This window comes from Pinus tabuliformis, chromosome 1_2 (genome assembly GCF_031772625.1).
Source record: "Pinus tabuliformis cultivar Carrire ecotype Pingquan chromosome 1_2, CPIR1, whole genome shotgun sequence".
NCBI lineage: Eukaryota > Viridiplantae > Streptophyta > Pinopsida > Pinales > Pinaceae > Pinus > Pinus tabuliformis.
Genome location: NC_142298.1, coordinates 208,541,415 through 208,564,650, shown reverse-complemented (window position 1 = coordinate 208,564,650; position 23,236 = coordinate 208,541,415). Strand labels below are relative to the sequence as shown.

General features: G+C 39.5%; 1 protein-coding gene across 7 annotated transcripts in view; it reads left to right on the top strand.

Moving 5' to 3' along the window:
* Positions 1 to 23,236, top strand: part of LOC149205187 (Peptidase M50 family protein) — a 118,992-nt gene that overhangs the window by 28,596 nt on the left and 67,160 nt on the right. For 6 of the 7 annotated variants that reach the window (XM_089394939.1, XM_089394943.1, XM_089394942.1 and 3 more), the window contains exons 2-3: positions 15,744 to 15,809; positions 16,048 to 16,114. In XM_089394939.1, coding sequence (XP_089251065.1) covers positions 15,744 to 15,809; positions 16,048 to 16,114 — 133 coding nt within the window. The remainder of the gene's footprint in view (positions 1 to 15,743; positions 15,810 to 16,047; positions 16,115 to 23,236) is intronic. The other variant, XM_089394944.1, reaches the window with a different exon arrangement.

Sequence of the window (23,236 nt, the reverse complement as noted above, 5' to 3'; positions counted from 1 at the left end):
GATGGGTTGACATGGTAGGACCCTCCAAATTTCTCCTTAATATTTCGTACCAGATTTAGGTCGCTTCCTAGGATCACTTTCCTATTTTGGACTTCAATTAGAGTTTCTTTTACTGTACTCCAGCATTGCTCTTTTTCCCTGTAATGATTTGGGGCATAAATGTTGATGAAGCTGTAGTGCTCCTTGGTGTTTATTTCCTTGAGGTCTGTTCTGATCCAATGTTGCTCCTTTTTTTGTTGCATCATTTCCCATTTTCCTTTTCTCCAGAGTGTGCAAATTCCTCTTGAGGCCCCTATAGCTTGAATTGTTGTTCCTTCATAATTTTTTAATTTTTTTTTTATCATTTTTTACTGATTCTTGACTGTTTGTTTTGGTCTCCTGAATCATAAATATATCTGGGGATTCTTTTGCTAGAATGTCTCTTGCTGCATTCACTTTGAAGGTTGTTTTCAGTCCACGACAATTCCAGGAGACCACTATCATTACTTATTTGTTTGGTGGGATGTGGGACCTTTCCCTCTATGCTGATTGTTGTCATTGTTTCCATAACTTTCCCAAAGGAAGAGTCCATTGGTTGCTATGTGCCTAGAGCTATCTCCTTAGCTACTGCTTCATCTCTCAACTCCTTATTTGATTTCCTTCCTGCTTTTTTTTGATGTTCAAAGGTTTGAAGGGACTCCTTGGATTGGTTTCTAGTTAATATTCGATCCACTAATGGGGGTGGGGGAGAGCGGGGGTTTATAGGAAGAGGAGACAAGATGGGGGAGCTTTGGGGGTGTGGAGGGGATCGAGGTGAGGGAGGAGCAGAAGACTCTTCCAAGGGTTTGAAGGGATTCAAATATATGAGAGTTGAAGGGATTTTTGCGTTGGGTGAGGGAGAGGTTTCATTGGAAGTCTGGGGCTGCAATGAAGAAGGGAGGGGCTGTTTATTGGATGATTTCTTCCATTTTACTTGTTCCCATTTGTTTTTTGGTTCTTCTACATTTTCATTTTTCTTTTTTCTTTTTTGAGCATCTATTTGCAAAATGACCATATTCATGACATACCTTGCACTTGAAGGGGATTTGTTCGTAATCCAGCTGCTGTATATGCATCCATTGATCCACTTTAATCTTTATTGCTTCTGGAAGGCCTTTCCCTAAGTCCACTTCTACGCAGATCCTGGCGCATGCATGCATGTTCTCCTTTGGTTCACATCTGTCTATGTATTTCCCTACTGTGTTCCCAATGGATTTTACTGATTCGTCTCCCCAGCAGTGGAGAGGGAGGTGTGGCAACCTGACCCACACTGGCATAACGCTGGGTACATCCATTTCAGGGTCAAAGTCAGGAGTCCATCGATTTAGATACAATCCTCTCATATCCATGAAGTATGGGCCATTCCTGAAGATTAAGTCTTGGTCTTCTTTTGTTTCGAAATGGAAGGTATAATACCCTCTTCCACAGAACCTTATGGAAAATTTTCCATTGATTGACGAGGTCTAGTTTCTTTCAACCCATTTCTGAACAGACTTGGGTGATGGCCATAGTCTAGTAAACTGCCCAACCAGGCCGCGTTCTGCAAGGGACAACGCTGCTCTACGAGGAAGGGCCGGTGGAAGGGAGATTTCAGGAATGTCATCCAATCTTTTGACGAACTTAGTTACCGATGGCCTGTTTTTTGGAGGTCCCATTGCAGAGATGAGAGAAGCAAACACATTTGCAGAATCTTCAGGTTCCTGATGGTGATCTGGTGGAGGCTCTCCATCTTTTGGAGAGTCCATTTGCTCCAGGGGCGCAGTAGCAGGAGGCGGCTGCGGGCAGCATGAGCCCAGGCTAGGTCACACAAATCTCATAGCAACACAGCAACAGGGGCGCAAAAAAAAAGAGAGTGCTACCTCAGAAATAAGTTATCTACTGTATATTACGACAAATATCGAAATATATTTTACTACAGCCTTCACAATTAAAACATTGCAGAAAGTAAATGTAAGTAAAATGCCGATACAAATACAATCACAATGACAGTTATTTTTGGACAATTGTCCCCGGAAAAACCCAATGCGGGAAAACTGGTGCAACAAATGAGGGTTTTATTATTCTTGAGCAAAAATATTCATGTACAAATTACACCCAACAGTGTATAATAAGGCTTTTTGAGAAAAAATTACAGACGTTCCTGAACAGGTATCTGACCCGAGAGAGAAGTTCCTCCACCCTCCGTGTCTCTTTGGCTTTCCCAACGTTGTTTTCTCTGGCCTCTAGATTGGCCTGCGCAATGCCTGCGTTGCGCAAGCTAGTGCTGCCTCTCCCAGCGTCAATCTGCCTAGTGCTGACATTTTACTACACTACGTCTTCGTCCCTGTCTCTCTGACTGAAGTTGGACCCTTTTTGTCTCTCCTCCACCTGCAACTCTCCCTTTGAATCAATTTTCTCTTCCCAAACTTCGACCAGTGAGAAAATCGATTTTACTCGAGCAATTGAGTATCTGCTTGGTGTGTTTTCCAAATGACCCTCAAGCCCCTTCTTATATCTTCTTGTTGGATAACCAACGGCCTAGATTAATTCCTAATCAAAGGCTCAGATCGTTTTGATTTGATCTCCGTCTTTATCTAGAAGATTCACCCACAATTAGATTAATACCCATTAATATTTTAATTTTCTTAAGTTCAGACTTAGGAACCCCATTAAAAATATTAATTATTTTAATATAATCGCCTTTGGGTGGAATTTCCTAGAACGGTTTTTGGGTTCTTTGGAATGCATATGCTCAAGCCTCTCTGCAAAATTTGAGGCTTAGAGAACATACGATGCTACCCCAAATCAACAAAACGGCCATGGGATGGAGATAAACAAATAGGAATCAAAACTTGTGCAAGTGTGTCAGCAACAGATAGAGCCAAATACATAAGGGAAGAGGAGGAAGCCCAATACAGATCTAACAAATCAAAGGGTTTCTTTGAACATAGTTCACAATCACATCAACATGCACGAAGAACTCCTTCAACATCCTCCCATGGCAGTGGATATGGAGGCACAGGGTCACCAAACATCTCTTTAAGGTGTAGAACCATATCCGATTTCCTTGATGAAGGATGTAGGAATGAAGTGGATTCAAAAGTTTATTGATTTCTCTATGCATGTGGGATACCATTCAATGTTCTTCGATCACCTTATTGGCATGAAATGGTTTCTGACATAAATGATGCCCCTAAAGGATACAATAGCCCTAGGTATGACAAGGCTAGAGCCATTGGACTTGATCATGAAAAAGAAAAAATATCACATACTTTGGGTAGAATGACAAATTCTTGGACTGAGCATGGGGTGTCCATTGTATTTGATGGATGGACAAATGTAAAAGGCAAGCCTTTGATAAGTGTTCTTGCTATGTCTGTTAGTGGTGCCATCTTTTTTTCAACTTATGATTATTTAGATAAGTTCAAGACTGCCATCAGCATTGTCGAACCATTACTTGAAACAATTGAACGTATTGGGCCATACAATGTCATCCAAGTCATCACTGATAAAGCTGCTAATTGTAAGGCAGATGGAGCAATTATTAGGATGAATACCCCAACATATTTTGGTCTGGGTGTTTGGTTGACACAATGAACCTTTTGTTGCATGATATTATTAAGAACAAAAACCAATAATACAAATGGATTGGTGATTTGTACACGAGAGACAAACAAATGATAAAATTTATTACAAATCATAGCAATACCCATGGGATTTTCTGCGACTACTCAAGATTGGAGCTGTTGAAGATTGCGAAGACTAGATTTGGTAGCTATTACCTCACCTTTAGGCGCCTTTTGAAGGTAAGAGAGTCATTGGCTAGCATGGTATCAAGTCCACACTGGCAGGTATTAAAGGACAGGGCTACAAATGCAGCTGACAAGCAAGGTTTTGAACAGGTGGAGGAGACCGCTCTTGATGGTGTGTTTTGGGCATGTGTGAGGCAAGTATTCGAATTCACCAAGCCCCTTTATCACATGATTCGTTTTGCAGATACAGATAAACCAATGATTGGGGAGGTATATGAGCAAATGGATACTATGTTGGGGCAAAGAAAAGATATTCTTTAGAAAGATGATCCTAACTTGTAGACATTGATTCATGATTTTGTGTGTACACGGTGGAATAAACTTAATGTTCCACTACATGCTTTGGCGTATATCCTTATGCAAAAATACTACTCTCCATCTTGGTTGGGCTAACCTGCACCTGGGTGTGGGATTAGGGTCAAACCCCATACAGATGAAGAGGTATCTACAGGATATTTGGAAGCATTAGACAAGTTGGTGCCTGACAGGGTGGAGTGTGCTAATGCGTGTTTTGAATTAGGCAAATACTTCAGTTGCACTCTCTCTGACTGATGCTGGACCCTCTTTGTCTCTCCTCCACCTGCGACTCTCCCTCTGAATCAGTTTTCTTTTGCCGAACTTCGACCAGTGAGAAAATCGATTTTACTCGGGCAACGAAGTATCTGCCTGGTGTGTTTTCCAAATGACCCTCAAGCCCCTTCTTATATCTTCTGGTTGGATAACCAAAGGCCTAGATTAACTCCTAATTAAAGGCTCAGATCGTTTTGACTTGATGTCCGTCTTTATCTAGAAGATTCACCCACAATTAGATTAATACCCATTAATATTTTAATTTTCCTAAGTTTAGACTTAGGAACCCCATTAAAATTTTTAATTATTTTAATATAATCGTCTCTGGGTGGAATTTCCCAAAATGGTTTCTCGGTTCTTTAAAATCCATGTGCCCAAGCCTCCCTGCAAAATTTGAGGCTTAGAGCACATCCAATGCTACCCCAATTCAACAAAAAGGCCATGGGATAGAGATAAACAAATAGGAATCAAAACTTGTGCAAGTGTGTCAGTAGCAGATAGAGCCGAATACATAAGGGAAGAGGATGAAGCCTAATACAAATCTAACAAATCAAAAGGTTTCTTTGAACATAGCTCACAATCACATCAACATGCATGAAGAACTCCTTCAGCATCCTCCCATGGCAGTGGATATGGAGGCACAGGGTCACCAAACATCTCTTTAAGGCTTTGAACCATATCAGATTTCCTTGATGAAGGGTGTAGGAATGATGTGGATTCAAACGTTTATTGGTTTCTCTATGCATGTGGGATACCATTCAATGTTCTTCGATCACCTTATTGGCATGAAATGGTTTCTGCCATAAATGATGCCCCTAAAGGATACAAGAGCCCCGGGTATGACAAGGCTAGAGCAGTTGGACTTGATCATGAAAAGGCAAAAATATCACATACTTTGGGTAGAATGACAAATTCTTGGACTGAGCATGGGGTTTCCATTGTATCTGATGGATGGAATAATGTAAAAGGCAAGCCATTGATAAGTGTTCTTGCCGTGTCTGTTAGTGGTGCCATCTTTCTTTTAACATATGATTATTCAGATAAGTTCAAGACCGCCATCAACATTGCAGAACCATGTAAAAGGCAAGCCATTGATAAGTGTTCTTGTCGTGTCTATTAGTGGTGCCATCTTTCTTTCAACATATGATTATTTAGATAAGTTCAAGACTGCCATCAACATTGCAGAACCATTACTTGAAACAATTGAATGTATTGGGCCATACAATGTCATCCAAATCATCTCTGATAATGCTGCTAATTGTAAGGCAGTGAGAGCAATTATTGAGGATAAATCCCCCAACATATTTTGATCTGGGTGTTTGGTTCAGAAAATGAACCTTTCGCTGCATGATATTATTAAGAACACAAAGCAACAATACAAATGGATTAGTGATTTATACAAGAGAGGCAAACAAATGATAAAATTTATTACAAATCATAGCAATACCCATGGGATTTTTTGCAGTCACTCAAGATTCGAGCTGTTGAAGATTGCGAAGACTAGATTTGCTAGCTATTACCTCACCTTTAGTCGCCTTTTGAAGGTAAGAGAGTCATTGGCTAGCATGGTATCAAGTCCACACTGGCAAGTATTAAAGGACATGGCTCCAAATGCAGGTGACAAGCAAGGTTTTGAACAGGTGGAGGAGACCGCTCTTGATGGTGTGTTTCCGCTCTTGATGGTGTGTTTTGGGCATGTGTGAGGCAAGTATTCGAATTCACCAAGCCCATTTATGACATGATTGATTTTGCAGATACAGATAAACCAATGATTAGGGAGGTGTATGAGTAGATGGATACCATGTTGGGGCAAATAAAAGATATTCTTTAGAAAGATGATCCTAACTTGTATACACTGATTCATGATTGTGTGTGTTCACGGAGGAATAAACTTAATGTTCCACTACATGCTTTGGCGTATATCCTTATGCCAAAATACTACTCTCCATCTTGGTTGGGCCAACTTGCACCTGGGGGTGGGATTAGGGTCAAACCCCATATAGATGAAGAGGTATATACAAAATTTTTGGAAGCATTAGACAAGTTGGTACTTGACAGGGTGGAGTGTGGAAATGTGCCTCTTGAATTAGGTAGATACTTCAGTTGCATTGGTTTGTTTGGTTCTTTGCATGCAATGGAAGATAGAGACAGATTTGATGCTCTCACATGGTGGGAAGCATATGGGGGCATGGGACTTTTGCCAAAATTGGCAAAAAAAGTTCTCACAGGTTGTAAATACTTCTTTTGTAGACAGGTGTTGGAGCACCTACAACTTCATACATATTGTGAGAAGAAACAGTCTCAATTAAAATAGAGCAAAAGGCTTGGTTTATGTGCACTACAACTTGAGGTTATTGAGTCATTACTGTGATCGGGCTTATGAGGATCCAACTTATAAAATTTGGGACAACCACCCAGAGGATGATAATTTGGAGGATAGCACTATACATCTTGAAGAATTGGAAGAAGATCTTATGAGAGATGAAGATGAAAGAACAACAACCATGCCACCCCCACCATCTAGTAGCAGTGCCAGTGCTCGAGTTCCAAGTATTGTTCCTTTGCTGTTTTCGCCTCCTCCATCTACATCCTCACGTGGAGGGCACGTGGCTTCTGGTTCTGGTTGTGGGACTGTGCAGGAGGAGACTCCTAGAAGAACACCACGACCTGCTTAGAAATTAGACATTTCTCGTGGGGGCAAGAGGAAGCTGTAGATAATAGATTTACTTGTCTTTTGAATTTTCTAGTTTTTAGTACTTTTAATAACTGTTGACTCTTTCATATTTATTATGATATTTTTTGTAAACAATATATGATTATGACAATTTAAGTTTGAAGTTTGAAGTTGGCAATTATAACTCATTGGTAATGATTTATGAATATGATGCTTCGTGAAAGTTGTTTCATTTCATGTTAGATGTTCTTTGTTGTAATGGTTACACTTAACTTACAAGTACAACTTTGGTGATCAATTATGATAAATGTTATATATTGAATTTTGAAAGCTTGAAACTTTGAGATTGATGAATCATGAAACTCAATATGAGACCTTGGGGCCTTTTTTAGGTGCTCACAATTGTTCTTTATGGGGTGGTGAATCATTTCACTTCTGATCCCTTATCGACTTCCTCCTTGGTGCATTGATTTGTCTTTGGATTAAGTGCACTTTCCTTTGTACCTACTGACTTTGGATGGTAGTATGTCATTTTATTAGGCTTGTCACATACCCAAATAAGGGCTAAATAAATATCAATATATTACTGTTAGTGATAACATTATTAGTAATGGCCAATTATAAAATAGTTAATCTTGAGTGTTATAACTATTGGGTATCAACCACCTTGTGATCAAATTGTAAATAAAGTGAGCATTATTCTCACATACTAAGGTGTTTATGTATGTTGGCATTAATTATCTCTTAATTCAATGTTCTTTTTTGTAAGTCAACTGATTCTATTAATTCTTAAAGAGATTACATCTGGAAGAGTTTTTTTCCAAAAAAGCTAAGGCCTCACTCTTGTGAAAATTCCACAACAGGAATCCCTACTGCAGCAAACTAATGTTACTTCTCCTACTTGTTAATCCATACAAGTTATTTACTGTGTTCTACGGTAAATATCGAAGTAAATACTACTGCAACCTTCATCTCAATGGGGAGAAACCAAGCGTGGATCATCTCTGAATTTTTGGTTGTCATGTTTATATTCATATACCAAAGGACAAGAGAAAGAAGTTGGATCCATCAGGCATGAAGGGAAAATTTGTTTGCTACATTAATTCTTCTAATCCCTATAGGATTCACATAAAAGAAGGACACCAAATAGAAGTCAGTCGAGATGTGATATTTGACTAAAGTATTAATTTGGAGACAAATGTAGACATAAGGAAAATTATTGATGTCATGGAGGACAGAGTATTAGAGGAACCGTCCGACCCGGAGATGGATGAATGGACCTCGCAGCTGCCGGACCCAGGCAACACGCGAGGCAGATTAACCCTTTACCGCCGCGCTCTTCACACTTACTGGGTGCTGAAGCACCTCTTGGCAAAGGCCATGGAGCAAGTCGCGGCTGAGATGGTGGAAATGGCACAGGAAACGACGACAGCGAAAAAGGAGGTGGCGAACGTGGAAGGGCTGCTTCGTCAACAGAACGAGCAACTCAAGGAAATCCAAGAGATGCTGAAGGAGCTGGGGAAGACCAACGACAACAACAAATCCGGAAGAGGAAATGCGGCGAATTGAGAGGCCTGTTAACTGTCTTCTTTTTGAATTTAGAATGATACTGCTCTGGTTTTTGAATATTAGTTTGTATGCCATAGCAGCAGTAGTAAAACTGGGTCTGTTAGTAGTACTGGGAAAGAATAGTTGTTTTTTTTTTTTTTTGGAAAAACCTGGCGAGATAGGGCTTAATGTCCTGTAAAGTTTTTTGACATTTTTCAGCATGAAAACTTTATTGACTGTCTGATGAATAGGAGCCAACAGATCCGGTTTCCCAGTTGGGCGGATTGAGGTTCCTAAGTTTGTACTTTTAAATTTGATGTAGATAATAGAAATGCCGTAGCTTACAAAAAAAAAGATATTTGACTAAAGTATTGCATTCAAGAAATCAAAGGATCTCCCTATGGACTCTGATGATGAAGAACTTCCGATATTTGAAGAGGAAGTTACTAGGGCGAAAGAAGAATCAAAGGATTATGATCCTAGTGAACCTACACAACCTGTGGTAATCCTCGAGACTTGAAAGAGACCTAATTGGTTGAAATCTACTCTATTAGATGCAAAGGGTCATGGAGCAACTAAAGGCACATTTAGAGGAAGTAAGAAGCTTAAAAGATATTTAGGGTATGCAACATATATGACAAAGTTAATAGAAGTAGAGCCATACACTTTTGAAGAAGCTGTCAATCATCAAGAATGGAAAGATGCCATGAATGAAGAATATGAATCGATAATGAAGAATGGGGTATGGGAGATCGTACCTAGGCCTGAAGACAAGTATGTGGTAACTTCCAAGTGGCTTTACAAGATTAAACATGTGACAAATGGAAGTATTGACAAGTATAAGGCAAGATTTGTGGCTAGGGGCTTCTCTCAACAAGAAGGCATCAATTATGAAGAGACATTTGCTCCAACAACAAGGTATACAACTATATGCTCACTGGTCTCTTTGGCAACATTGATGGGATGGAATATACATCAAATGGATGTCAAGACTACATTCCTGAATGGCACAATTGATGAAGAAGTCTATATAGAGCAACCCTTGGGATTTGAAGTCAAAGATAAAGAGGCTTATGTTTGCAGGTTGAAGAAGGCATTATATGGTCTTAAGCAAGCACCAAGGGGATGGTATATACCTACAAAGATTGGGCTTCACAAATAGTTCTGCTGATCCAAATCTCTACATCAAGTTTGTAAAAGGTGAGCCTGTGATTATTCTTCTGTATGTGGATGATATTCTCTTGATAGGTGTGGAAGGTCGAATCCAAGAATGCAAGAAGCAACTAGTAGCAAAATTCGATATGAAGGATCTTGGGCTGATGCACTACTATTTGGCACTAGAAGTCTGGCAGGGACCTAATGAGATCTATCTAAGTCAAGGGAATTATGTGATTGAGATGTTGAAGAGGTTTGACATGATGGATTGCAAACTAATGACAGTGCCGATGATCACAAACTTAAAAAGACTAAGGAGTTCCGAATCAAGGCTAGTGGATCCGACCAGGTATAGACAATTGATTGGCTTATTGATGTACTTGGTGAATACTCAACTAGACATATGTTTTGCAGTAAATTTTCCTAGTTAGTTCCAAGTTGAGCCGAACCATGATCATTGGATAACTGCCAAGCACATTCTGAGATATCTGCAAGTTACAATCCACTACTGCCTAAAATATGAAAGGAGGAATGATGTCCACTTGATTGTATATACAAATTCCGACTAGGGAGGCAGTGAGCAGGATGGAAGGAGCATTACAAGAGGATGTTTAAGTTTGGGATCCTCCATGATCTCATGGATGAGTAGAAAGCAAGAATCAATTGCTTTAAGTAGCGCTGAGGCTGAATATATTGCAACCTGTGAAGTAAGTTGATTCGTAAACTACCGAGGATATTCCACTGGACAGTTTGTCACAATAGATTTGATAATAAAATATTAAAATGCATAATTTCCTACACTATTACAGTTTTTACTAAACTTTAAGATCTGTAGGATTAATTGTAATTAGTGCATGCATGCGAATGGAAATTATGCAGAAAAGTAGAGAATGACAAAAATAAGCTCACACACACACACATAAGACACAAAATATGCTCTAGGAAACCCTTTTGGGAGAAAACCTAGTTGGAAGGTGAGGCCGCTTTGCTCTCTTTCTCTATTTGGAAAATAAGGCTGCAAGTACAATGAAGTAATGCCTATGGCTCGTGGGCTGCGACAATGCACAGATCCTCCCTTTGTGCTCTACCTCCTATCTCTCATGTCTATATATGTTCAACTATGGAAGCAAATGCTCTCGAAAGAATGGAATGCCTCTTCCTTCTAGTGGCCTGGTTATAACACAACTCGATAGCCTACTAGTGGTTAATTTTGACTACAACAACTCTTAACTAGAGTTACAATATAAACTCTTCTAGAGTCTTTTACATCACAAACACATGGCTGGTCCCTTTTCCATGAATAATGGGGGCTGACGCGGCATCCTCTCAAACTATATGTATGAAAACAAGAAGGTCAACTTTTGAGTGACATAACTTTTGCATGCGGACTCTGATTGATGCACTTCTTGCGCCATTGGAAAGATCTGTGTGTAGAACAACATGGTATGGAGTTGCGCCAAAGCGACAAAGTTTTACCCCCAAAAAACGTCGTTTGATGCCTCAAAACGCTCCTGAAAGGTTTCAGACCCCGTTTTGCCAAACTGGGTCCCGCTGGTAAAAACGATCCCATGAGTCGATTCCTCCAATTTTTCCACTCTAAATGCATCGGGATGGATGAAAAACAATATAATGATCCAATCCAGATCATAAGTAGAGAAGTGGCCTGGTTGAAGAAGTTGCTGATTGATTTATTTGAAGGATCAATGGACCCTACAGTGATACATTGTGATAACACCAGTTATATAAGATTGTCTGAAGACCCAGTGTTTCATGGAAAGACAAAGCATATAAACAACAAGTATCACTCTATTTAGAAGCTAGTACAAGATGGTGTGTTGTAGCTATAATATATCTCCACTGAGGAGCAGGTAGCTGACATATTGGCAAAATCTCTTCCTAATAAGAAGCCTATATATTTGAGACACAAGCTCGGTTTGGTTGATATGTCCTCCATAGTTGAGAGGGAGAGATAGACACATCATTCTTGTCTCCACTTGGGAAGACAAAATGGAGGATTGGGTAAATATTTGGCATTCGATACTCTTTGAGGATGAGGTAGGGCATCTAAGATAAGAGTAGTCAAGGACTGATATTCTTTGAGGACTAGCTATCCAAGATAAGAATAGTCCAAGAAGGACATACTCTGTGAACACCCGGGTGGGGTATGTGCCTTGGGAGACAGTGATGATGGTGTCTATAAATCATTGGTCTCACCAACATTGCGCTCTGATCTTGTGGAGAGATAGAGCTGCTAGTCAAGGCCTTGGTATTTGACAATGTTGGTTGTTATGATTCTAAACAGATGGGTTACCAATCTGACTCTTCTGATGAGATCTCTTCAGATTGAGAATGTCCATCTACCATTTATGAATACCTCCCTAGTTAAGAGGGAGTGTTGAATGTGTAACTAGGCTCGATCTTCATAAATATGAAATGTACTTTTGATTCTTGTATTGTAAAATGAAAGAAAAATTATTATTGTTATTTTTGGAGGATGGGTTTCATGCTCAAGTTCTTTTATTCTAGAGGTCAAGCACCCATTGAGTGCTTCTAGGGTTTGTCCTAGGTCAAGAAGTCAAAAGAGTCATTGTCATAAGTTGAAGACCCCTTCGGGCACATTGTAACTTGTAAAGAAAATTATTTTTGTAATTAAGTGTCAAAATACCCTTCAGGACCAAGTTGGCTTGGCAACTGATAATTCGACCTATTTTGTGGAGCCACGTCCACCGTAGGAAGCCTATATAAAGGAGGGAACTCGATCTCCAGAGACACATTCACTTCATATCTCATTCAAGCAAAGGAGGAGCAGAAAAAGGTTGGCGAAGGAAGAGGATGAAGAAAGAAGTTTCTGGGCTAATTCTATCTCACATGTGCAAAGAAGGAAGGCTAGGGTTTGTTGCTTCAAGGTCAAAGTTCTCTATTTGCTGAAAGAGGATCGAAGTTGTTGGAAGAAGAGCCTACTAAGTCACCTTCTAGCCCTAAGCAAGGAAGTAAAGCAAACAAAGTTGCCAGGAGGCCTTGGAAGGCTAAAATGCCCTCACACGTGTGGACGCAGTAGCAATAGCTGGGGGCCAAAAATTTAGATCTGCAGTAGAGGCCGAAATTCTGAAGCTGCTGGTCGAAGTTGTGCTGCTAGAAGAGATTTGACTGGGTTTGACTTGGATAAAGGAAGCACATCATCCAGAGAGGTCGGACTTGGTCTTAGAAGGGTATGGGTCTTGGTCTGGAGGTCTTGGAATACGTCAATTGAAGAATCTATAAGAAGAGGAGATTTATGGGTTTTCCTCTCAAGTGGAGAGGTTTTGGCCCTGGCTTGCAACCTATATCTTGTGTACTATTGTTCTTCTTGTTCTTGGTAGCTGTTTGATGATAAACGAACATAATAATAAGAGAAAAAGTTAATAAGTAAGAAAAAGTTAAAAGATATCACAAGCAGTTATCATAGAAAGAAAAATCATCCTAACCACTGCCCTATAGATTTCTCAACAACCCTAGATATGCAATGCTAGTATGCTATCTTGATTATTGATATTCATGATTTAGTTTTATTAATGAAATCTAGGGTTTGTGACAAGACCCTAGTAGAGTGACATAAAATTCTAGGGCATAATATTGAATCCCTAGATGTAATGATTGCTGACTTGATTTAGTTCTTGATATTTAAGAATTTAGAAGTCTCATTGATGGAATCTAAGGTTTGTAACAAAACCCTAACAAATTGTTGAAAATTTGAAATCTAGTATGTAAAAGATGTACCCTTGTTGACTATGAACCTAACTAGGTTAAGGTATTTGATGTCTAAAGCTTGTTTGTTTGATGCTTCCTTTGTAATGACATGATTTTAATATAGTTAAATTCATTTTTTTGTATGCTTGTGCTTGGTTGTACTTGTTGAGGGCTTGCAAGTACATAGTCTTCAATTTGATGAAGATGCTTACCTCATATTTGTTGATAATTTGAGGATGATGTTGAGTATGATGGAAAGAGGGAGCATTAAAGTTCCATAGATGAGCTTTTTAAGGAATGATGAAGTCTCCGATGAATTGTTGATGCAAAAGAAAGAGCTTGTGTGATAGGAAGAATAAGATAGTTGATGGACTTGTCCCCTAGTTACTTGGATAAAGGAAAATGTATATCTCTCTAGTTGAGAGGGAGCTTGAAGAGAAGTGAATGACTTGATGAAAAGGCCATGAGGATGCTTGAGATTGGAGAATAGTTGAAGCACTATTGATGGTTATTCGTGATTGATAATGTTGTGAACAAGACTTGGGTATTTTTGGAAGAAGTGCTGAGGTTGAGTTGGGTGTCGCTGAAAAAGTGAAAGGAGAAAGCTTCCGACAAAAACGTGTTTGGATAATATGATGATGACCTAAGCAACATCAGTATATTTGAAGATCCCAAAGGTTTATATTAACTTGTATATATATTTGAAAGTTTGTTGCTAATTGGGATTGTGTTTGTATAGTTTGATCTCTCCATAAAAGGGTTGACCATTTTGAAGCATCCTGGAATTGATGGACATATCTGATTTAGATTATAGGGAGAGATGAAGCTTCTTGGGGCGACAAGACGCTTGGGAGGACATCTAGCCGACCTGTGATGATGTCTAGATCTTGAAGTAGGGAGGGTGGCGTAGGTCTTGGAGATCCGACCTTGGATATGCACCTAGATCCCTGGGTTGGTGTTAGAGCTATGGCTTGATGGTATCTAGAGTGGCTAAATCTTGGACCACAATTTAGTCCCACCCGATTAGATACCTTGGTCAAGTATCTAATATGTAGCACTGCGTGTGCTGTGACTCTTCATAGAGCACATCATTTTGAGATCTTCCATGTACCTATATATATGTAATTATGAATACCTCCCTAGTTAAGAGGGAGTGTTGAAAAATGTAACTAGTGTCGGTCTTCATAATTGTATTTGAGTCATAATGTAATGTATTTGTCAAAAGAAAGAAAAATAAATTTTATTGTAAAAGAAATTAACTTATTAAAGCATGGGTTTCATGCTTGGGTCAATGGTTAATTGGTCAAAGCCTCCATTGTAGGCTTCTAGAGTTTGTGTCATGAATCCTAATCATTTTCATCATGTAATAAGCCCTTCTAGGGCTTTGTTTATCAAAAAAGAAAAAATATTTTAATGAAAAATGAGTCATTGAGGCCTCCTCCACCAAGTCGGCCTAATTAGGAGCCAAAATCCACTATATAAAGGTAGCAACTCAACCTCATTTGCAAGATAACACAAGCAAGTTCGATTTGCAGTAACTGGAGAAGAAAAAGAGAAATATCTAAAAGGAAGGAGAAAACCCAAGCGAAGAAGGAGACACTTGTCAAGCAAAAGAAAGTCGAATTTCTCTCTCTTCTTCCACATGCACGAGTTTCTGGGTTGTTGATGGAGGGCTGAAATTTCAGATCTGCTGTAGGGCTGAAATTTTGGAAGTTAGGGGCCAAAATTATGTGTTGTAGCTGGTTGACAAGAAGAGACTACTGAAGTTTGCATAATCATCTTGGAAGGCTGACTTGGTGGAGATAGATTTCCCTGAAATAAGATATTGTAATTTGTAACCAATATATATCTTCTCTGGTGATGCATTTCATGGGGAAACTCATCTAGTACTTCCCTTCATTCTGAGGATTGTACCTATGGTAAACTGGATTATTTATGGCTCATGGCCAGGTCAACAGACAATTGGCTCATGAAGAGTGCAAGCATGTCAGAAAGTGGAATTTGAGCATGGGTGGGGGAGCATAACAACTTCTAGCCAATCGACTTCATGGTAGAAATATTATGGATCACTTTGATTTTTTACATTTAGGGTAGAACTGGTTTTAGAGAAGATATTTGGTCATTACAACTTTCTTTAAATTCTTAATTTTGGAAATATGTAACTTCTGTCTTGTTTAGGTGCTTCATTACATACATTTTAATTATTTTTCTCCATTAATGAGTTATTTAACATATTGCTTAATGTTTTATTTGATTTGTAGGTATTGTGATTTCAAGACAAACATTCTTAATGACAGATTGCACTCCTTGGGAAGAAGGCACTCAAAGTATGTCTTGAGCGTAACCTTTTACAAAATTGAGTTGTGCTTCGCATATTTTGTAAATCATATACTTGTTAGCTCTCAAGTGTATACCAATATTAGGATTTAAGAATTTTGCCCATTTGCGTAGCTCTTCAATTTTATTTTAGAAATATTATCTCCTTAATTTTAGTTTAATAAATAATGTTTTGTGCAGATATATTTTCTTAAATCAATAGCTTTGAATTGCTTGAACTCTTGACAGGTTTCTACAATTTTGGTTCACAATTGGCATTGGATTTGGCATTTTTGCAATGGTTGGAGCTATCATGGTTAGAACCTTTTCTAGGCTACATCTAACTATTGTTCCCCTGTTTGTCAATTCTTTATATTTACTAAAATTAAAAATCATTCTCGACCCATAACATTGCAGGAAAACTTTTGTTGTTCAATATCATATAAGCTTTTCAAATGGCATGTTATAGCTGGAAGCACTTTTAGGATTATTAAACAATTTCTTGTGTTCCTGAAATATTTCCCAGCTTGCATTAGTTTAAATAAGCAGCTTGCAGTAGTTTAAATGTTATGCTTGATATCCTTTGCTTTAATGTTTGTGAGAATTAATCTTCAGTTGTGGCCAAATTGCAGCCTACTTTGTGGGCAGTTGAGGTTCTCAATGAACCAACCTGTAGGTAGTAGTGGGTAGTTACATTGTAATTTGTTATTACACTTTATTGTAATTGGAGTAAGGTTCGCCCAGGCCCCTCCTCGATGCTAGTGCCTTAACGTTTGTAGGAATGGTAAAAATACACATCCCTGATTTGTACTATTTTCACATTCAAGTGTGTTTAATCATTCCTTGCCTAATGGCACCTATTTCAATTTGCTCTATTTGTGTTGCGCTCTCTTGAAGTTTTTTTTGGCATTGCTATTTTTAGCTTGTTTATTGGATTATGGTTTTTTAGGGAATTCGCTGTAGATCCTCTACCTTATGATTTTTAACATAATACCAAAGCTAGTGTGGGTTTTCCTTGCTTTATCCAGCAACCTTGAAATTTTTTCAGATCTGAAATTAGGGTTTCAACTTTATTTCAAGGGTTGTACAAATCTGAAATTAAGGTTTTTTAGCACTCTCTTTTGGACAACAACCAGTTTTTTTAGGGTTTTTCACTCTCATCTTCACCAACACACCCCTACCTGCCAGATTTTCTTGGGTTTTTGGCAAATTTAAGGAACTTTGCTATGATTTGATCCCTCAAGAGTAGCACACTCTTTGTCCTTTCAATTAAGCAACAACTGCCTCTGATCTGCACTGGTATTGTGACATTTGCTGATGGAAAATGACTTTTTTTTTCACTTAATTGGGTTAACTATTATGCATGGGCTTCAGCTAGTGGCTATATTCCATAATAAATAGGTATGGATGTGTATGGAGAAACCACTTCCCTACAACTGATGACAATGATGATCTTGTATGTTTAAAGAAGGATGAAGCTCTTAGATTGATCACTTGGTACATGGAACCTGATCTTGTCCATCACACAAAAACAATAGTGCAAAGCAGGGCTGAGATGCTTTCCACAGCCTATTTTGTTTAGTGAACACCACTCAAATAAAGAAACTTGAGAAAGAGCCCCCCAACCTCAAAATCGTTGATTTCACTACTGTCGACGAATACATTTCCAGGTTCACGACTTCAAAAGAATATATTCTCACAAGTGGTGGTATAGGTAAAGCAGATCTTGAATATATCAATATTGTCTCAATAACCTCTCTCTTGCATTCAAAAATATTTGTATCTTGTTTTATAACATTCCTATTCTCCTTCCAAATCTGGCTTCTCTTACTTTGGAAGATGTATGTGCTAATCTTATCCAACATCAACTCACCTTCAGAAACTTGGGTGAATTATCTGCTTGGGACCATGAACACACTAAGGTTATCCCTGCCTCATTTATGCATGCATCTATAGGGAACACTTCTAGGCTTTCCAAAAAGAAGAGACCAACATGCTCATATTGCCATATAGAGGGACATCTATTCAAATACTAGTGCTTTTGATTTCAAAATATTGATGTTATTGCCCAACAAATAGCTAGAAATGATTTATCTCTTTGAAGACAAGGCTGGTGAGCCCACATGCTTGGCTATGCACATTGCTTTATGGTTGACCACCTCCACTCAAGAATGGATAGTAGATTTTAAGGCTTCTACACATGTAGTGAAGCATCAACACCTCCTCTTCGATTATAGTGATCAACATAAGGGGGAGTAGGTAAGTATTGAGGATAACTCCATTATCTCCTTTTTTTTGTAGTCGCTGTTGTCGCTCCTAGAGACAGCCTCAAATTGCTCACAAGACCAGTGCCTGGGCACATCTAGATGTTGTGTGTCTCATATGATTCTTAGGAAACTGGAGACATCACACACATACACACACACACACATATAAGGCATAAGCCATCTATTTCTGGTACTTCTTCACATATACAACTCACAGAAATATATGCATAAAATAGTGAAGACCGAGTAGTTCAAGGACTTACAGTTTAATAAGCTTTGACAGAGCAATGAGAGAGGATAAGGAGGAGTAACTCATCACATAGAGCTTAAAGCATCAAGAATTCTACACTTAACACATAGAGCTTGACACATCAAGAATTTCTACACTTATCTGAGTTACAGGTAGATATAGTGGACAAAAGAGAGACTGGGTGCTATGATTCATGGAGCACAATTTTAAAGATATATTCTCAGCAACCCATATAGGCACGTGCATTAACAAGTCAATCCAAATGAATCTGTAAGAAAGTATGAAATATTTCTAGTAGCTACGATTACATGAATTCAGAGAGGAAAAAATGAACATAATGGAATTTAACTGAGGGATAACATACTGTAGTACTCGAAGGGGGAAGCACCACTATTTCCTTGATATTCTGAAAGATTTATATTATGAAGTCCTACCATCTGAAAATAACATGTAGCTTTTTCTTTAGGATTTTTGAACCTTTGTAAAGTGTTGCTCCCCCTATTTATCTGGAGAGGGGAGCGTTGAATCATTGATTACAACAAAATATCTTCAACCGAGTCTTAGCTGTCAGATTGACTAGCTGTCTTAGTCAGGGATGGCTTTGTGGCTTAGAATCGACTACAAACATTAATTGCTTCAATAAATGGTGACACATCACAGGAAAACAAAACAAGTCAATTGATCGGATGAAACACGCCAACAAAATATCTCCCTGCCCATCCCTATGATCGCCTTTGCTTCAGGTTGTTGCTTGCCCATGGTCTGGTCACCTGTGTCACTCCGGGGGTTCCCATCGCTTCTACCTTTACTGCTTGGATCGTTCGTTCTTGAAAACTGGGAGTGGTCATTTATCAGTTTAATGCCACAGTACAAAAGTAGAGGTCACCTGGGTAGTACTTTGTCTTCCCTCTGCGTGGAGCACCATGCTAGATCATCAAGTCCTCTTGACCTTCCATGTCTTCATTTACTCTGTATTCGTCGACCCCAGTTTCGTGTCACAAGGGGGCCTTTCTGGGCCAACCCATGCCGAGTTTGAATGCTCCATCTCCTTTCTTAAATGCCACAATTGCCGACCCACCACGCCTTTAAAAATCTGCACTGCCTAGTCGTGGAGTTATCACATTGGGGTTTTTCATTAAACAATATTTACAAGACGAGGCATTCCGATCCACTTTAGCCCCTTTTGCTTCATGTGACTGGGGGCTATGACCAAGTGCTTAGTCCTCGGGTGCTAGGGCCTTTGGATTCACCTTTTGGGGTCTTTTTCCTTTGTTGCATAGAATCCCGCGTATTGGTGGTTTATAATGCTTGCCTTTGGTATCTCCCCTTGACACTTGCGATTGCCGATATGCGGGATTGGGCCCACATGGGATATCACAATTAGAGTATAGGAGAGGGCCTTCCTGCCATATTTCATAGAGCCTGCCAATTGTCTAGACTCGAAACTTCAAGAAAGCAGGATACATAAAATATCGCATTTCGAATTGAGACATGGCATATCGCAATCGCAAGTTGGAAGGGACTTCGGCGGAGGAGGGCTTTCATTTGTGCAATTGTCGATATGCTGTGCCTTGGACCCGCCGATAGCCGATTTGCGATATTAGCAATCGGACGATCGCAGATTTCGTTGTCTTCCTCTACTGTCGCTTCAGAAAAGCCCCGATTGCGATTTGCGATGAGCTCGACCCTTAGTCATTTTCTCTTTGTTTTCTGGTTTTCAAAGGGTCCCTTCAATCTACCGTAACTTTTGATCTAGGAGCCCATTTTTCAACTTCCACCTACCGTTGGAAAGCTTATTCCGAGCACTATCCAGTGGAGAGGGTCCGATTTTGCTACGAGAGCTTCTGTGGCTTGGAGGATGGCTGCAAACTTCTTTGTTCTTTGGTACTCTTTGTACAACTAGAACTCTATTTTCAGAAGGTGACAACATTGGCTCCACTTGGGGACAGTGCCTTGCTAGCAAGGTGCTGAGAACCTGCAAATTGTGAACTTCTCCTTTGGGCATGGAGTCTTTTCTAAACAAACGATAATTTTGTGAAAGTGGAATTTTCAACAGAAACTGGAAATTTCATATAATAATTACAATACACACACCGGTATTTACAATGAGTGCAAGACATGTACCTCTAGTTTTGGAAATAGAGTTTGAGGAACTGACCATTTACTGGCAGTTCCAACGATTCACCATCCAGATTTTCGAGCAAGTACGTGTTATTTCCTCTCTCTTCTATAATCTTGAAAGGGCCAAACCATAGTGGATTGAACTTTCCGTGTTTTCCTTTTTCTTCCCATCGCGTCCCATCGGAGAACTAAATCTCCTGGTTGAAGAGGTCGATCCTTGGCCTTCTTGTCAAACAGGGATTTCATCTTCTGTTGGTAATTTGACAATTTGACCCCTACCTGTTCTCTGTTTTCATGAAGTTTGACCAGCTGGTTTATCCTTCGTGTCAAGGCTTTTCCTCAGCTTCTTGTAGTAACTTCGCCACTGGCATTGCTAATTGGATTGGGAAGACTGCAACCTTACCATACACTAGCTTGAAAGGTGATTTTCCAGTGGATCATTTAGGGGATACTCCGTTAGCCCCGAGGGCAAACTTCAGTTGGGAGTCCCAGTTCCTCTGATTCTCGGTGATGGTCTTTTTCAACACTCTCACCACAGTTTTGTTTGAGGACTCGGCCAATCAATTACCTTGAGGATAGTAGGTAGTGGAAGGCCTGACGATGATATTGAATTTCTGGCAGAAGTTGGTGAATTTTGTAGATTTGAAGACTTGAGCATTGTTAGTGATAATTTTGATAGGACAACCAAAGCGAGGTAATATGTTCTCCTCCATAAACTTGATTATCACTGAGTCTGTAACGTTTCTAGCTAGGATGGCCACTACCCACTTGGTGAAATAATCCGTGGCTGTTAATATTCACTTCTGTTGGCCATTGGACGATGGGTTTATTTCTCTTATGAAGTCTAGTCCCCATTGTCTCAAATTTTCTTCCACATGCACTGGAATCAGGGGGAGAGGAGAAAGCTTTTTTCTCTCAGCAAACACTTGGCACTTCTGGCATGACCTGACTTGGGAATGAACATTTTCAAACAGTGTAGGCCAGTAGAATCCTGCCTTGAGGATTTTGTGAGCTGTGGTCTTCTAGTTGTAATGACCTCCACAAACTCCTCCATGAAATTCCTCAATCACTTTATGAGTTTAGCTTTCTACCAAACATAACAACAAAACTCCCACTGGGTCCTTCTAGTAGAGTTGACCATTGGATATGATATACTTTTGAGCTTACAATCTTAGAGTTTTGTATTTGGATTTATCTAGCCCTAGTGGGCACCTTAGGAATAAGAGATAATTGATGTTATTCTTATATCAGGGTGATCCCTCATATTTAGCATAGATTTTTTGCTCTGATGTTTTAATCTCGTTTTGCTATACCTCTGGTCTACCTTCCTCTGTTATCAAGTTTATCCCTAAAGCTTGGCAATTAGATTCTGATAAAACCTTGGCCAACCCCTGGCCTTTTATGAGCTTAGTAGGCTTTATGTCTAACTCATATTCTTGTATCTTTGCTATCCACCTACCCCTTTTTCCTTCATTGTCTCCTTGCACTAGGATGTCCTTGACCGTTGTCATTGGGACAAATGCTGTGATTTCCAATTGTAGCACATACATACGAAATGCCTTCAAAGCCTTGACTAGTGCATAGGCTTGTTTCTCCAAGATGTTATATTTCAGCTCAACATCCCTCAGGACTTGGCTGAAGAAGGTGATGGGTTGTTCATAACCATCTTTATTCTTCTGTAGCAGAACTGCAGCAATAGTATGCAGAAAAGAAAAAGAAAAGATATAGAAAGGCGCTGAGTAGTCAGGGCTGACTAGTGCGAGGCTTTAGCCAAAGCTTCTTTAATTCTAGTGAAAAAATCTCGGGGGCAAGGCTCCACCTGACTTCATTTTCCTTTTTAAGCATATCTGTAATACCCTTGACTATTTCTGCATAGTTGGGTATGAACCTCCTCAAGAAATTGATTCTCCCAGAAAAGGTTTGGACTGCTTTCTTATTTTTGGGTAGAGGAATATGACCGTTGGCTTTGACTCGTTTAGGATCGATCTTCACTCCTTCATGCGGTACTATGTGTCCTAGTAGCTGCCCCTCACTTAGGGCGAACTGAGATTTTTTGGGATTCAAACAAAGACCATACCTCTTGCATTTCTCGAAGGTGATCTTCAAGTGGAGGATGTGCTCTTCATTGGTCTTAGAGAAGATTGTGATATCGTCCAAATAAACCACCACGAACTTATCTTGCTCCCCTAGTAAGGCTATATCCATAGCTCTCGGAAACGTGGCCCCTACATTAATAAGACCGAAAGGCATGCGAGCATACATGAATGTTCCCCACAGGGTGGTGAAAGCAGTCTTCTTCTGATCATCATGGTGGACTGCCACTTGGTTTTAACTAGAGAACCCATCCATCATGGACATTCTGACTGAGCCAACCACCTTTTGCAATATATAATCCATTTTAGGCAGCGGGTAGTTGTCTTTCAACGACGCCTGTTTAGATTCCGAAAACCTACACATAGCCTTATTTCTCCATTCTTTTTCTGGATCGGGACCAAGTTGGCCACCCACTCCGAGTACCTCAAAGGCACTGTGATATTTGCTTGCAGAAGCTTCCTCACTTCTTTTTCAATGGAGGGGAGTAAGAGTGGATTAATCTGCCTGAGCTTCTGCTTGCATGGTTTTATTCCACTCTTTAAAGGAATTTTATGCTGTATGATGTTAGTATCAAATGCTTTTAAATCCTCATAAGACCAAGCAAAAACACCCTTGTATATTTTGAAGAGATTTAAATACCTTTGTTTATATTGCAAGGGGATTCCTTTTGATATTCTGACCATCTGGGGTTCATCCTTTGAGCCGA